Below are 12,600 nucleotides of genomic sequence, written 5' to 3'. Positions count from 1 at the left end.
CAAAGCTTGAATAAAGTTGTGAAAATCTTTATAAGTAGATTCAGTAGATCATTTTGAAAGGTTACTGTTTCAGTTTTGTGGTGCAACCCGTGTAGATTGTGTACTTGTATTTGTCCTAATGGCAACGACTGTGATAAATAGTGTCAGCCTTTAATAATAAAAACTAACACAGGAATGCTATTTTCAACGGATGCATCAAGTTGCGTTTTGTGATAAAATAGTTATTAACGGAATATCTTGATCGAGATGATACCAGATCATAGGACAACGTGAACAAACAACCAATGGTTTTTCACCATATATAAGGATGTCGCGTGAGTTGGATGGTTGGGAGTGAACACAAATTTTTCCTAATTTCAGTTCACAGAAGTACATCACTTGCTTCTTTTAGCTTAGGAAGAGTAGAAATGGTTGACACTTTCAGTGTAGAGAGTAGGCTTCATATAAGAGAGTTTGATGAAGGTAGAGATGTTAAGGTGGTGGGGAAGCTTGAGAGGAAGTGTGAGATTGGGACTAAAAAGGGGGTCTCCATTTTCACCAACATGATGGCTGACCCTTCATCTAGGATTAGGTTCTATCCCCTTCATGTTATGTTGGTGGGTAGCTAATACCCTATATCTTTTTCCCCTTTACACGATTATCTCTCCAAATCCAAACTTGGAAACTTGGGTTCAATTAGTTAATTATGAATATGTATTATCCAACTATCATCTTCATATATATATGTATATATATGTATATACTCCATTTCTATACTTAAACTCTACTATATATGAAAGTTTTGTCTGTTTCAAATACATGCATATACCACATTACTAATATATGCAGCAGATGACTGTACTAATCATATATGTGTTTCATAAGGTGGCTGAGCTGCTTGAAAGCAAGGAGCTTGTGGGTGTGGTTCGAGGGTGCATTAAGAGTTTGAGAACTCCTTCTGAATCATTGCTGAAGATTGGTTGCATACTAGGCCTTAGGGTCTCTCCTTCACACAGGTACTTGATTAATGCCATCATATAATGCACCCAATCTGTTTGATTTATCATGTAAAACTTTGAACATGGTATGAAGAATCACATTGCAATATGGTCAGTGTTGCACTGAATAATACACCACCGACGTTTACTCATCTATGCAGGAGAAAGGGGATTGGACTGAAACTTGTCACCTCGGTTGAAGAATGGATGCTGAGAAATGGGGCTGAATATGCATTCTTGGCAACTGAAAAGAACAACGATGCCTCTAGAAACCTATTTACCAACAAATGCAAATATGTGAGCCTCAGCTCACTTTTCATATTTGTGCATCCAATTAGTTTCCCTGCAAAACAGATTTCCAAGGATATAGAAATTGAGAAGGTAAACATAGACCAGGCAATTTCCTTATACAGAAGAACCCTGATGGCCAAAGAGCTTTACCCATTAGACATGGATAGTATTTTGAAGGAGAATCTCAGCTTGGGCACCTGGGTGAGTTATTACAAAGAGGGAGGCTTACTCAACTTGCAGAGAAAGGAAGAGAGTGAAGACATTATTACCAATGAAATCACAAGCTCATGGATCATCTTTAGCATATGGAATACTTGTGAGGCTTACAAGCTTCAACTTAAAAAGTCTCAGCCACTTAGGTTTCTTCACACAACTTTAAATCATGCAAGAGACAAAATCTTCCCTTGTCTGAGAATGTCGGTGAGTGACTCACTGTGCAGGCCCCTTGGGTTTCTCTTCCTCTATGGGCTCCACGGAGAGGGAGAGAACCTTGGGGAGCTAATGGAGTCCATATGGAGATTCACATCAAGGATGGGAGAAAGTTTGAAGGACTGCACAGTGGTTATAACGGAGCTAGGGTTTGGTGATCCACTTGTAAACCATATCCCTCAAACAGCTTCCATGTCGTGTATCGATGATATTTGGTACACGAAAAGAATTTCAAGCCACAGTGACGAAAAGGATGATGAACTGCTGATTAAGAGACAAATCGGGAATGTGTTTGTTGACCCTAGAGATTTTTAGGTCAATAACTTTTCGAAGCTACTTTTGTTGTTGTTGCATCTGAGATGGCTTCTAGCATCATTAATTATCTCAACATATGGAGAATTATTATGTATACCATTGACTTCAAATTATCTCTTAGTTGAAGAACTACATTTATGATTAACATCCTCATGTCCTTTTTTTTTCCCTTTACTTTTCGGTCTTTTCTTTCTCCAACCCAGACAGACGAATCGTAAATGCAACAGTTTTATATCTCAAAAGATGGACTTAAATTGTTGTTTATCATTCGTTGGTTGAACATATAAAAGAAAATCGAAATACCTTCATGCTTTTCTTGGAATTTACGATGCAAAATTTCAAACAGACCACACTTCAAGAATCGATCGTGGTTCATGAATCATGACTGAACTTAAAGATACCCAGTTACCTGTTTCAAATAACAGTTTTTTTTTTTCAAAGTTATAACATATTTCCAATAGATTAATCGTTGAAAATTCGACCTTTTTATTATTACGTTAATGTGTGTGATACTGTTTATTACTATTCAACACCATTTCCCTCATATGGAATCATAGGGTTACCTGAAAAGGTAAGAGTGGTGCGGTTTGCTTATCGAATCTTTGGTGACCCGAGGAATTCAAATCAGTTGTACAGATGCATCGAATCTTTGGTGACCCGAGGAATTCAAATCAGTTGTACAGATGCTGATGCAACGGTTCAAGGTGTAGCAGATCTACTGAGAGAAATATTTGCATAAGGAAAAGTATAAACATTCACCGTAGACTATACATAAGTGATATATGTTCTAAAAGGAAGAAAGATAAGTAAAGAAAATAAAATAGAAATAATTAAAATGTATAAATATAATTCCTCTTTAGCTATGTATATAACTTGTGTACGTATATATAGCTATTTCGTATATAATTAGATTTAAAAGATATAAATTATATAAAACTAAAAGTATTTTTTATACTATTAATAGTTTGTAATATGATTATTATATTATTAATAAACTTTACGATAATAATTTAAATTAGTGCATGTATGGTAAATTAACTATAGATATATACCATCATAAATCTGTGCATTAGTTCATAAATTTGTCTTTTTTCTTACTTAAGATAATATCATATTAGTTATTAATAATGTATCTGCACCCAAAAATCTTTATATATATATATATATATATATATATATATATATATATATATATATATATATATATATATATATATATATATATTTTATTTCGTAATAATATTTCTTTAAAGCTATTAGCTTTTATTTTTAAAATAAAAGGTATATATTCGATTACACACAACCTAAACAGATTCTTCAGTAACAAATGATATTTATTATGTGTACCAAAAAATTAATAATTGAATATGAAATAAGAGTATTTTATATGTATGAAAACCAATTTAGGGAACTTAAAGAATACATTTTTAAAAATAAATGAAGAATAAAAACAATACTTTTAATTAAAAAGGTTATACATGAAAAAATATTTCATTTTCATCATTTATTACAATTTAATTAGTTTATCATATTAATAAATTTTTAATTTTTTAATATTATCTCCAATATATCTAAAATCCTTATCATTTTTTCTTTGTGAAATATTCAGTTAGTTGAGTGATAAGAGTAATTCAATTTAGTTTTACTAATCAGAAATTCTTATTTATATAAATTTTCCTTTTCCTTCACATATTTTAAAATAATTCATAATAATATCTCCTTAAAAGCATTATCTTTTATTTTTTAAAATGAATAAGGGTTATTAAAACAAACAACCTAAATAAGTACTTCTATGATAAATTATATTTGTTGTGTATAATTTAATTTTATAATTGAATATATGTAGTAAGGTTATTTTCTATATGAACTGGTTTTAGGAAAAGTAGAGAATGAAGTTTCGAAAAGATAGATGACGATCGAAAATTATATATTTTAAAAAAAAGGGAGGGTTATGTTTAAAACTATTTATTTCTTAGTTTATTGAAAATTCATTATCTTTTTCAAATTCAAAATTTTAAATTCTTTCGACCCTTTTCTATCTAACGATATTCTTCAATATTTTCTTTTCCTAAACTAGTTAGTAATTGATCAATTTTTATCAATCGTAATTTTAATTTGAATAATATTATCTTTTCTCCTTAAAAATAGTTGAGTTCTTAGTATTCACTTGCAAATATCATTGCAAATTTTTTTTATTAAATAACAGTAAATTTATAAATAAAATAATAATCGTTATGTTGAATAAATTAGACATCATTTTATAAATTTATTAATATATAAATAGTCTTTATTATTAGTAAAAAATTATAATTTAATTATGGATTAAAGTTTAAATTGGTATTTAGTTATGAAAAAAATTGTTACATTATTATTATTATATTCTAAATTATTCTCTGATAATTTAAACTCCATAAAGATTTGTGTTAATTAAAGTTAATAAAGTTAAGATGTTAATAGTTTGACATTAATTATATTACTTAATGTTAAAATATTAAAATATTTTACTGGCTGTAAGATACTAATTATATTAGATAATATAACCTTTATGTATTTTTTTGTTTAGATTTAATTGAATTGAATAAATGTAAATGATCATATGAATGGTAATCACTCATAAGAAAAGTGTATTACAATGTGTGTGTTGAATTACAAAAGTCATTATGTAAATGAAGTATTCATGTTTAATTAATATGGAAAATCACATAGAATAAATATTTGAGATGAAAAGTCATAAAAAGAATTCAATAACTTTACTTCGTATTTGGATAAGAAATTTCTATAATTTTTAAAAATTGAAAAGCTTGATATTTAAATTGTTTATAATTGAATTTTTTTTCATTTTTTCAAATATTTTATTTTGACAGAGTAATTAAAATATTTTATATTTCAGTTTTATTGTTTAGATAAAATAATTAAATATCTCTTTCAACATAAAATTATATTTTAGGAATATTTGTTTTAAAATATAAAATTTTAAATTAAACTTTCCAATAAAATATTAGTCAAATTTTAATATTTAACAATTTTTTTTCAATATGTATGTATGTGTATAAAAGGAAAGTGTCTAGCTGTGAAATTTTAATCTTCTCCAATTTTAAGTGAATTCAAACTTGATTGTTTTGATTATTTAAAATATCTTCTAAAAAATTTTATATTTTTATCTTATTCTTTTCATACAAACAATCCATTCAATTTTATAAAAAATTAAATTTATCAAATAAATTGATTATCTTTTTTAAACGATGTCATCCAAATAGATTTTATATAATTGTATCAAGAAATTATAACAATGGTATGTAAGTAACCTTATGAGTTATTAATTAATTTATTAGGTTTCATGTTTGAATTTGATATTTGAGTATATATTCAATATTTATTTTGTGAAAGTCAATTAAATAAGTTTCTTCAATTTCTATAAATTTGAGTGAAGTTGAAAACATAATTAACAAATAGATTAATGATAGTTTTTTAGATGAGATTAAAAAATGTAATGTAATATTTAAAATAATAAACGTTAATTTATTAGTAATTAAATTAAATTTCATCAGTTTACCTGTCTAATATATTTTTCATTGTATAACAATTATGTATTGGAACATCAATAAATGATGTCACACGTACAAGACATAACATAGGGAAGAATAATCACGCAATATCTCTATGTAAATTGTATTTATGATATCACATATTTATATAGACTATCTATCTATATATATATATACACTTTAATTTGTAAAAGAACTTGTTTAAGTATTTTATAATTAACTATTAAAGGTTGAACTTATACGTTATTTCAATAATTTATATACATATAATTAGTTGTTTCTATAAAAAAATAATTATAAACGCATGTTAAATGCTTTTCACAAAGTAAGTCCAGATAAAGCATAAAAAATCCAGACATTAAACAAATTATAAATCCAGATATATAAATTAATTAATTAATAATTTAAATTAATTGTACACCATTAATAAAAATGCATCAATAATAGTTTTCCTTGGAATCCAAAGCTCACTTCAACTACTGAATTTGAACGTCCAAATTCCACAAAATGACATTTTGTCAATGGAAAGTTCGTAAACTTCGGATACATTTTCCCCGTAGTAACTGTCAAGAGTAGTTGTTATATACAGAATGAGTATTTCTTATTTTTCTATTTCGATCTGACTCTCTGAACTGATAAGTATTCACTTTAATTGTATGCCTGTCTTTTAGCTTTTTTTTTTTTAATCTGGCAGATTTCTTTCACTTAACTGTAAAGTTCTTTTCTTTTTTTTTTCAATTTTGATGGTGTTCATTACAATAAATTATGAACTGAAAATAATTGAAACAACAATAACAAAGAGATAGAATACCAAAACAAAAGTTAAAAGGCTATAAGAGTTTTTATCACAGAACTATAATACCGAATTAATCTTTGCTCTACGATCTTCCATTAAAGGTAGAGAAAGTTCGAGATTTTATCAAATTTAAGAGATATTATGACTAGGATTAATTAAAAAAACTTAAATGAGAAATTAGTATATTTCTATTGTATTAAAAAATATTCGTTTCTAAGGCCTTGTTGTTCAACACAAGGCAAAACACCTGTCGTGACATGCCACGGTCACTCACTATTAAAATAAAATCATTTTTTACAAGACAACAACTAAACAACATTTCTTTGGACTTGGACTTTAGCAATTGTGTTATTTGGTCGCCATATCCTTCTACCAGATGGAATTCTCTTCTCAGAAGAAGTTTTGGGTGCTTCCAACTGAACTTCCAGATTGGAGGAATCTAAGGATAGTCTTTTCATAATGAAAGCATCCAAATCGAAGTCACTTTCACCATTTGCATCATCCTCATCATCGTCTTCAATAGAAAAATCGTCACTGTTTTTATCTGTTCCCGAAATATTTCTCAAAGAATTAAATGGCATGTTGTAGGAATTTGGGCTCAGCTTGAGGAGCGTCTTTAAAGTGTCAATGGCCGGATCTAAAATATCTAAGAATCCCATAACCCATGAAGCATCATCTACAACTTCTGTGCGCTGTACCATATGCAACAAATAAAGTTTCTCATGTCAGCAGCGCACAAGGATATTTTCTCAATCTCAACTTATTACAGAGAATCAAAAGTTAAATTATCTACATTTTACACCGTGCAATCCTTTAATTTACAAGAAACAATAAATGATGTTAAATTATGTGTCAAGTAGAAATTGGTCTGAGATTATTACGGTCCCTGGATCATGAAAAATTTCTTCCAATATACGACAGATACCTGTTGGAAATAGAGATTACGAATCTCTTCAGCACGCACGGAGTTTCCTTGTTCTTCCTCCATTGTTGCCCAAGTCATCCATGTCACATAACTCTGAGAATTTACATTCAGCGAGGATTTAAATAATCTACGTGCAGTTGAAAGATTGCCAAGCCTCTGCTCCAGAACACCCCAAGCCTGCATTGGAGAAAATCGTCACATCAAGTGATCATTAAGCTATGTAGAGACTCGAGTTGTAACAAGATTCATCATATGCACGCACCTGAAGGCATCTGCCAGCAGTTTCACTGTTCTGATCAATTGAGAGTGTTTTTTGGTAGAATTCTCTGGCTTTATTCATGTTTCCTTCCTTCCATTCCATCCAACCCCAAGCCTACATGCCCCCAAATTTTCTGGTCAATCATTCTCTTTTCAAATTGTATATATATGAAAAGTAAAAAGACAATATCTATATGTGGGAATCAAATGTATGCAGTAAAATAGAAGTCATGATTCATGCAACAAGGTGTTTTAAATCTGAAAGATAAACTATTTTTCATGTTGAATTAGTATATTCTTTGAAACATTAATTAGGATCCAGAACTAGATAACGACAGTAAGATGAATGCCATAATAAATATATGGCACTAATAAAAAAACAAACAGAAGTGGCATATTCTGATCCCCTTTAGTTTTTCTAAAATATCTTACTTCCTGGTAGTCAGCACCACATCATGAATAGAGTATGTATGGCACAATTTCCTCATCATGTCAAACTTAGTTTACAGAACATTAAAAAAAGGGAATAAAAGATTGGGTAATGATATTTACGATAAATGATCCAAGAAAAGAAATTCCTTACAAACCAAACAGGTTGGTGCCTTGGATTCAATTCTGACGCTCTCCTGAACAAAACCCGAGCAAGGTTTGCAGTTGTGTGTTGGTATTCTAATAAAGCAAGAGATTGAAGTAGAACAGCATCCCTTGGATTTAGATTGTGGCCTATCGTTAAAAGTTTTCTTCCCTTGTCAATGTTGCCAATGTTTGCTTCAAAAACGCCCCATACATGCCAAGCAAACCTATTTTTGGGACTAGCCTGCACTGCTTTCTATTAAAAAGAAGAAAAAAAAAACAGAAGAAAGAAAACATAAGTCACGCAATGACAAAATATAATAAAAGCAAATGAATATATAGTCTGTCTAGTTCAACCAATCAGATGAATTAGAAGAAAAAAAAAAACAAAAACAAAAAGAGGAACTCGTAATGTTAAATACAACCTCAAACAATTTCCTAGCAGCACGGTAGTTTGCTTGTTCCACCTCCATTTGAGCCCAACTCTATTTTAGAAAGAATAAACATGATTTGATGAGATAACAAGAACTACATACAGGTTTAATTGATAAACGATATCCCTCGTATAACCATGACTTACAAGCCAACTAGCACAGCTATTAGGATTACACTTTGTGGCCTGATTGAATAAATAACGAGCCTGCTGATATCTTTTTGCTCTAGCTTCAAGCAGTGCAAGTGTTTGGTATATGTACTCATTCTGTCCACCATATTGAAGACCTTTACCGAGTAGACTCCTTGCCTTCTTTATATTTCCCTGCTTTAACTCTAGAACTGCCCATCCATGCCAAGCAGCAACATGCTTCTTATCAGCAACCGTGGCAGCATCAAACAACTCTCTTGCTCTCCTGAAATTTCCCATTTGCATTTCAAGAACAGCCCAGCACTGTCCAAACAAAACTTGCATTTATTAATTTCAGATGTTAAAATTCAACGTAGCAGAGTATCGGAAATCATCACCCCCACTCCTAACATTATTTTTTAGCAGCTGAAATAATGTCAGGTTTAGTACATGCCTCAAAGGAAATATGCATGCCAGGTCAGGTAAATTATAGTCACATCTATGCCCATCTGAGATTTTAAGTAAGATGAAGGGACATCTTTAAAACATGTTGGGATTTGATGTTGCCAGTTTATTATCAACTAAGTAAAAAACTTGATTGAATACTAAATATAGATATAGTCAGAGGTAACATGATCACTCCGATCTTTAACAATTGACTCATTGTCTGAGGAGTATGATGGGCCTATTTGGGAAAACTTCTAAGAAAGAAAAAATGAAATAAGTTTCTCCACAAACTAATATTAGTTTATGCATAATTTAATTTATAAAAATTCCCTTATATTAGTTTCCCTAAAAGATGAATTTTAATTAATGCATAAACGAAATTAAGAGAATATTAAATGTAGTTCTCTTAGGAAATCAAACATATCACCAGAATGAGTTTATTGGAAAAAAATGATTTGAAGGAGGCAAAGCAACCAGTAAACAAAACGTGGCCAGCTAGAGAGTGTGAAGCGTGATCACCACATGCAAAACACACTAGAACACTAACCTGCCAGATGTAAGCATTTTCACCCTGCGTAGCCTGGCAACCCTTCTCGTATATCTCTCTGGCTTCACCTGTTTTCGATTGCTTGCTCAAAATCTTTCCAAGTACCACGTAAGGTCGACCATCTTCAGGCCAAAAGCTTATACACTTCCATTCCCATTCAAAACCATCAGAAAAGAAATTGACAATATTTCCACAGAAACAAACTAGTAACTTCAAAAAAAGGAAAAACGTGACACCACACCTTTCGAAGCAATGCCTCTGCTTCTTCATATCGAAAGCTTCTTCTAGCCATAAGCTTCGCCCTGTATAACGCCAAGTCCAAATTCACTTTGAGGGGTCTCTCTTTCGATTCCACCCTCTCAGGTTCAAACATGGGCATCTTCTTCGCGAATTTCGCGAGCCCCGCGTCGATCGCCGATGCCTTCGTGTCACCACCGTCATCCGCTTCATTCTCCTTCTCTTCCTCCTCCTCCGCCTCCTTCTCTTCTTCCTCTTCGCCGGAAAAATCCGTCACCGGCCGGCGAACCGCAAGGGCATCCACGGAGCCCGAGTCTTCGGGCGAAACTGCATTGCTGTAATTCTGTTCCGATGAAAGGGCACTTTTGTCCAGCACCGTGGTGTACGAGGAGGATGAGTCACTGAGAGAGCAACACGGAGCATGTGAGTGTAAGGGCAAAATGGGTACTTTATGTGTGAGCTTGAAGATATAGTTAGGGTTCTTGGACTGAGTTACGAAAGCGAAGGCGGAAGAGGAAGAAGAAGGGACGGCGTTCATTTCTGGTTAACGGTCTAAACTGTCCCGTGTTTTCTACGTACAGGCAATCGTTGAAGAAGAAGAGTGAGAGTGGAATTACCGTTGTTACCCTCTGCTGGAGTCGCAAAGATGGGTTCGTGATTCAAGTGAAAGGGTAGTTTGGTAGTTGTACATGCTACGTCTTAGTGGACTGAAATTATCCACATAACTATGTGGCTTATGTGGCTGAGGCCTTCATCCTGAATGCAGATTTTAGCCACACGTGTGGGTTCGTGATTGGCATGTGTGGTCGTGTTCCTGATTTTACAAAGGTGGATAAACCGTAAACGATGAATAAATTGGGAGAAATAATCGAATGTGATGGGTGTAGAAAATTATTAATTACAAATGTCAACAACCTGTCTCTAAAATTTAGTTGTACTTTTCATATATTATAGTGATAATTCTAAATCGATTTTTACTTCTCTCCAAATTATCTTTTAACACTGTTTACTTACTGTTTCTTTGGTTCATTTGGTTCATTAAAAATACCATTCATAAGATTTAACCTCAATTTTCGTGAGATGGAGTTTACTTGCATATACTATAAAAGCACTCATAAAAAACAAAAAAACTTATTTAGCTTATCACCACTTTAGCTTTTATTTTTAGTTATGTGATTAGTAAAACATATTGCAAAAAGACAACATATCATTTAGATATTTCATATATTATAGTATAAAACATCACCTGCTTTAGGAAACATATCATGCAATATACACAAATATCTCTCAACAACACCACGACATACATATTATTCTTCAATTTTAAAAAAAAGTTACAATACCCATACGCATAACCTAGAGTTTGTATTATATAATAATTTAAATTTTACTTTTTATTAAAATTAACAAGTCTTGCAAATAAAATAAATTAGTCAACATAATAATAGTTTTCAATCATACATTTCATTTTAATTTAAAAAATTATAAAATAAAATTGTTCTTATGATATTCGTTTGACAGGATTCAAATAATTTTTCTAATAATTTTTTGTTAGTTTTGACGAGTCGTAAAACGCTATCTAAAACTTAAGTTAGGAAGAAATATAAAATTTTACGAGAATAAAGTAACGATTGTAAATTGAATTTCTTTCGTAAAAAATTTATAGTATGAGTTAAAATCATATTAATTTAAATATATATTTTTTCTTTCAATTTTTTGAAATACTTTTTAAAAATAAAATTATAACAGAGTTTCAAACTTTAAAGAGAATAATACTTTTGATGTTATGATTAACATTAGAAATCATCATACTTAAAAGATCATAATTTTTATTAAAAATATATAAAAGAATGTTAATTTTATTACATAATTATACAAAATAACTTATATAATTGTATCTTTCTCTTTAAGTGTCTTTAAAGAACAATTATAATTATAAATTCTAAAGAAGATAATATTTCATATATAATGATTGATCTTAATGGTAGTGTGTCTCATTAAACTTGAAAACAACTTTTTATAAAATTTTATAAAATAATATCAAATTTATCATATAATTATACAAAATATTTTATATATTCGCAATACACTTCTCACTTTATTTTTCTTATCAATAAAATAAAAAGGAGAAAAAAAACACTAACTCTAGTTACACAAAAAAACTTGATCAACAAACAACATTTTCTATAACATTCCAAACCCTCCAAGAAGACTTGGTTGGCTCCAACTTTTGTTAGTGTGATAAATTCAGGATAAAAAATGCAAAACATAATTACACATATGATTTAAAAAGACTAACGAAGAAAAGATTTAGATATCTATAAATATTTACAAAATCTATCTAAATTTATAAAAAAGAAAAGGCAATTATAATTTAGTCTCAATAAGAAAATGTTTTCTTTTGTATTAAATTCTGTGTGAGATTTTTTTTTAAAGATATGACATAAAGAAAGATTCGACATTAATGAATCATGAATAATCTTATATGACATATCAGGTTTCAACTCAAAATATTGAAACAATAAGTTTATTGTTATAGTGCATACAAAGTGAGATTTTCAACTCATCATGAATTTTTAAACATTTCCCTCATGTGAGTCATTCCATATTAAAACACTTCCCTCTCAAGCTATCTTAATGGTGATCATTTATTTGTATCCTTATTTTACCGTGGGACACACTTTTCTAAAATACTTTC

At 30.2% G+C, this 12,600-nt stretch overlaps 2 protein-coding genes across 2 annotated transcripts; one reads left to right on the top strand and one right to left on the bottom strand.

Annotated features, from left to right (window-relative positions):
- Positions 1-368: 368 nt before the first annotated feature.
- LOC106766528 (probable N-acetyltransferase HLS1-like) lies at positions 369-2,136 on the top strand. Its single transcript, XM_022782991.1, has 3 exons — positions 369-596; positions 865-995; positions 1,139-2,136. The coding sequence occupies exons 1-3, from the start codon at positions 408-410 to the stop codon at positions 2,010-2,012; spliced, it is 1,194 nt and encodes a 397-aa protein (XP_022638712.1). The 5' UTR covers positions 369-407; the 3' UTR covers positions 2,013-2,136.
- A 4,372-nt stretch (positions 2,137-6,508) lies between these two features.
- Positions 6,509-10,523, bottom strand: LOC106769288 (protein high chlorophyll fluorescent 107). The gene is made up of 8 exons (XM_014654844.2): positions 9,907-10,523; positions 9,666-9,809; positions 8,690-8,995; positions 8,535-8,594; positions 8,120-8,365; positions 7,541-7,651; positions 7,279-7,455; positions 6,509-7,045 (listed from the first exon to the last, which is right to left on the bottom strand). The coding sequence occupies exons 1-8, from the start codon at positions 10,438-10,440 to the stop codon at positions 6,662-6,664; spliced, it is 1,962 nt and encodes a 653-aa protein (XP_014510330.1). The 5' UTR covers positions 10,441-10,523; the 3' UTR covers positions 6,509-6,661.
- Positions 10,524-12,600: the final 2,077 nt, after the last annotated feature.

Source organism: Vigna radiata, chromosome 7 (genome assembly GCF_000741045.1).
Source record: "Vigna radiata var. radiata cultivar VC1973A chromosome 7, Vradiata_ver6, whole genome shotgun sequence".
Lineage (NCBI taxonomy): Eukaryota > Viridiplantae > Streptophyta > Magnoliopsida > Fabales > Fabaceae > Vigna > Vigna radiata.
Note: the sequence above shows the minus strand (reverse complement) of the source record. Positions and strands in the feature narration are given on the sequence as shown.

What these genes read in the sequence shown, in the direction of transcription:
- LOC106766528 (XM_022782991.1), top strand. Translation starts at nt 408, where the DNA reads ATGGTTGACACTTTCAGTGTAGAGAGTAGGCTTCATATAAGAGAGTTT. An exon ending in ATCCCCTTCATGTTATGTTG is followed by an intron (nt 597 to 864) that starts GTGGGTAGCTAA and finishes GTGTTTCATAAG; the next exon opens with GTGGCTGAGCTGCTTGAAAG. An exon ending in AGGGTCTCTCCTTCACACAG is followed by an intron (nt 996 to 1,138) that starts GTACTTGATTAA and finishes TCATCTATGCAG; the next exon opens with GAGAAAGGGGATTGGACTGA.
- LOC106769288 (XM_014654844.2), bottom strand. Translation starts at nt 10,440, where the DNA reads ATGAACGCCGTCCCTTCTTCTTCCTCTTCCGCCTTCGCTTTCGTAACT. An exon ending in AAAATGCTTACATCTGGCAG is followed by an intron (nt 8,996 to 9,665) that starts GTTAGTGTTCTA and finishes TTGTTTGGACAG; the next exon opens with TGCTGGGCTGTTCTTGAAAT. An exon ending in CTGCTAGGAAATTGTTTGAG is followed by an intron (nt 8,366 to 8,534) that starts GTTGTATTTAAC and finishes TCTTTTTAATAG; the next exon opens with AAAGCAGTGCAGGCTAGTCC.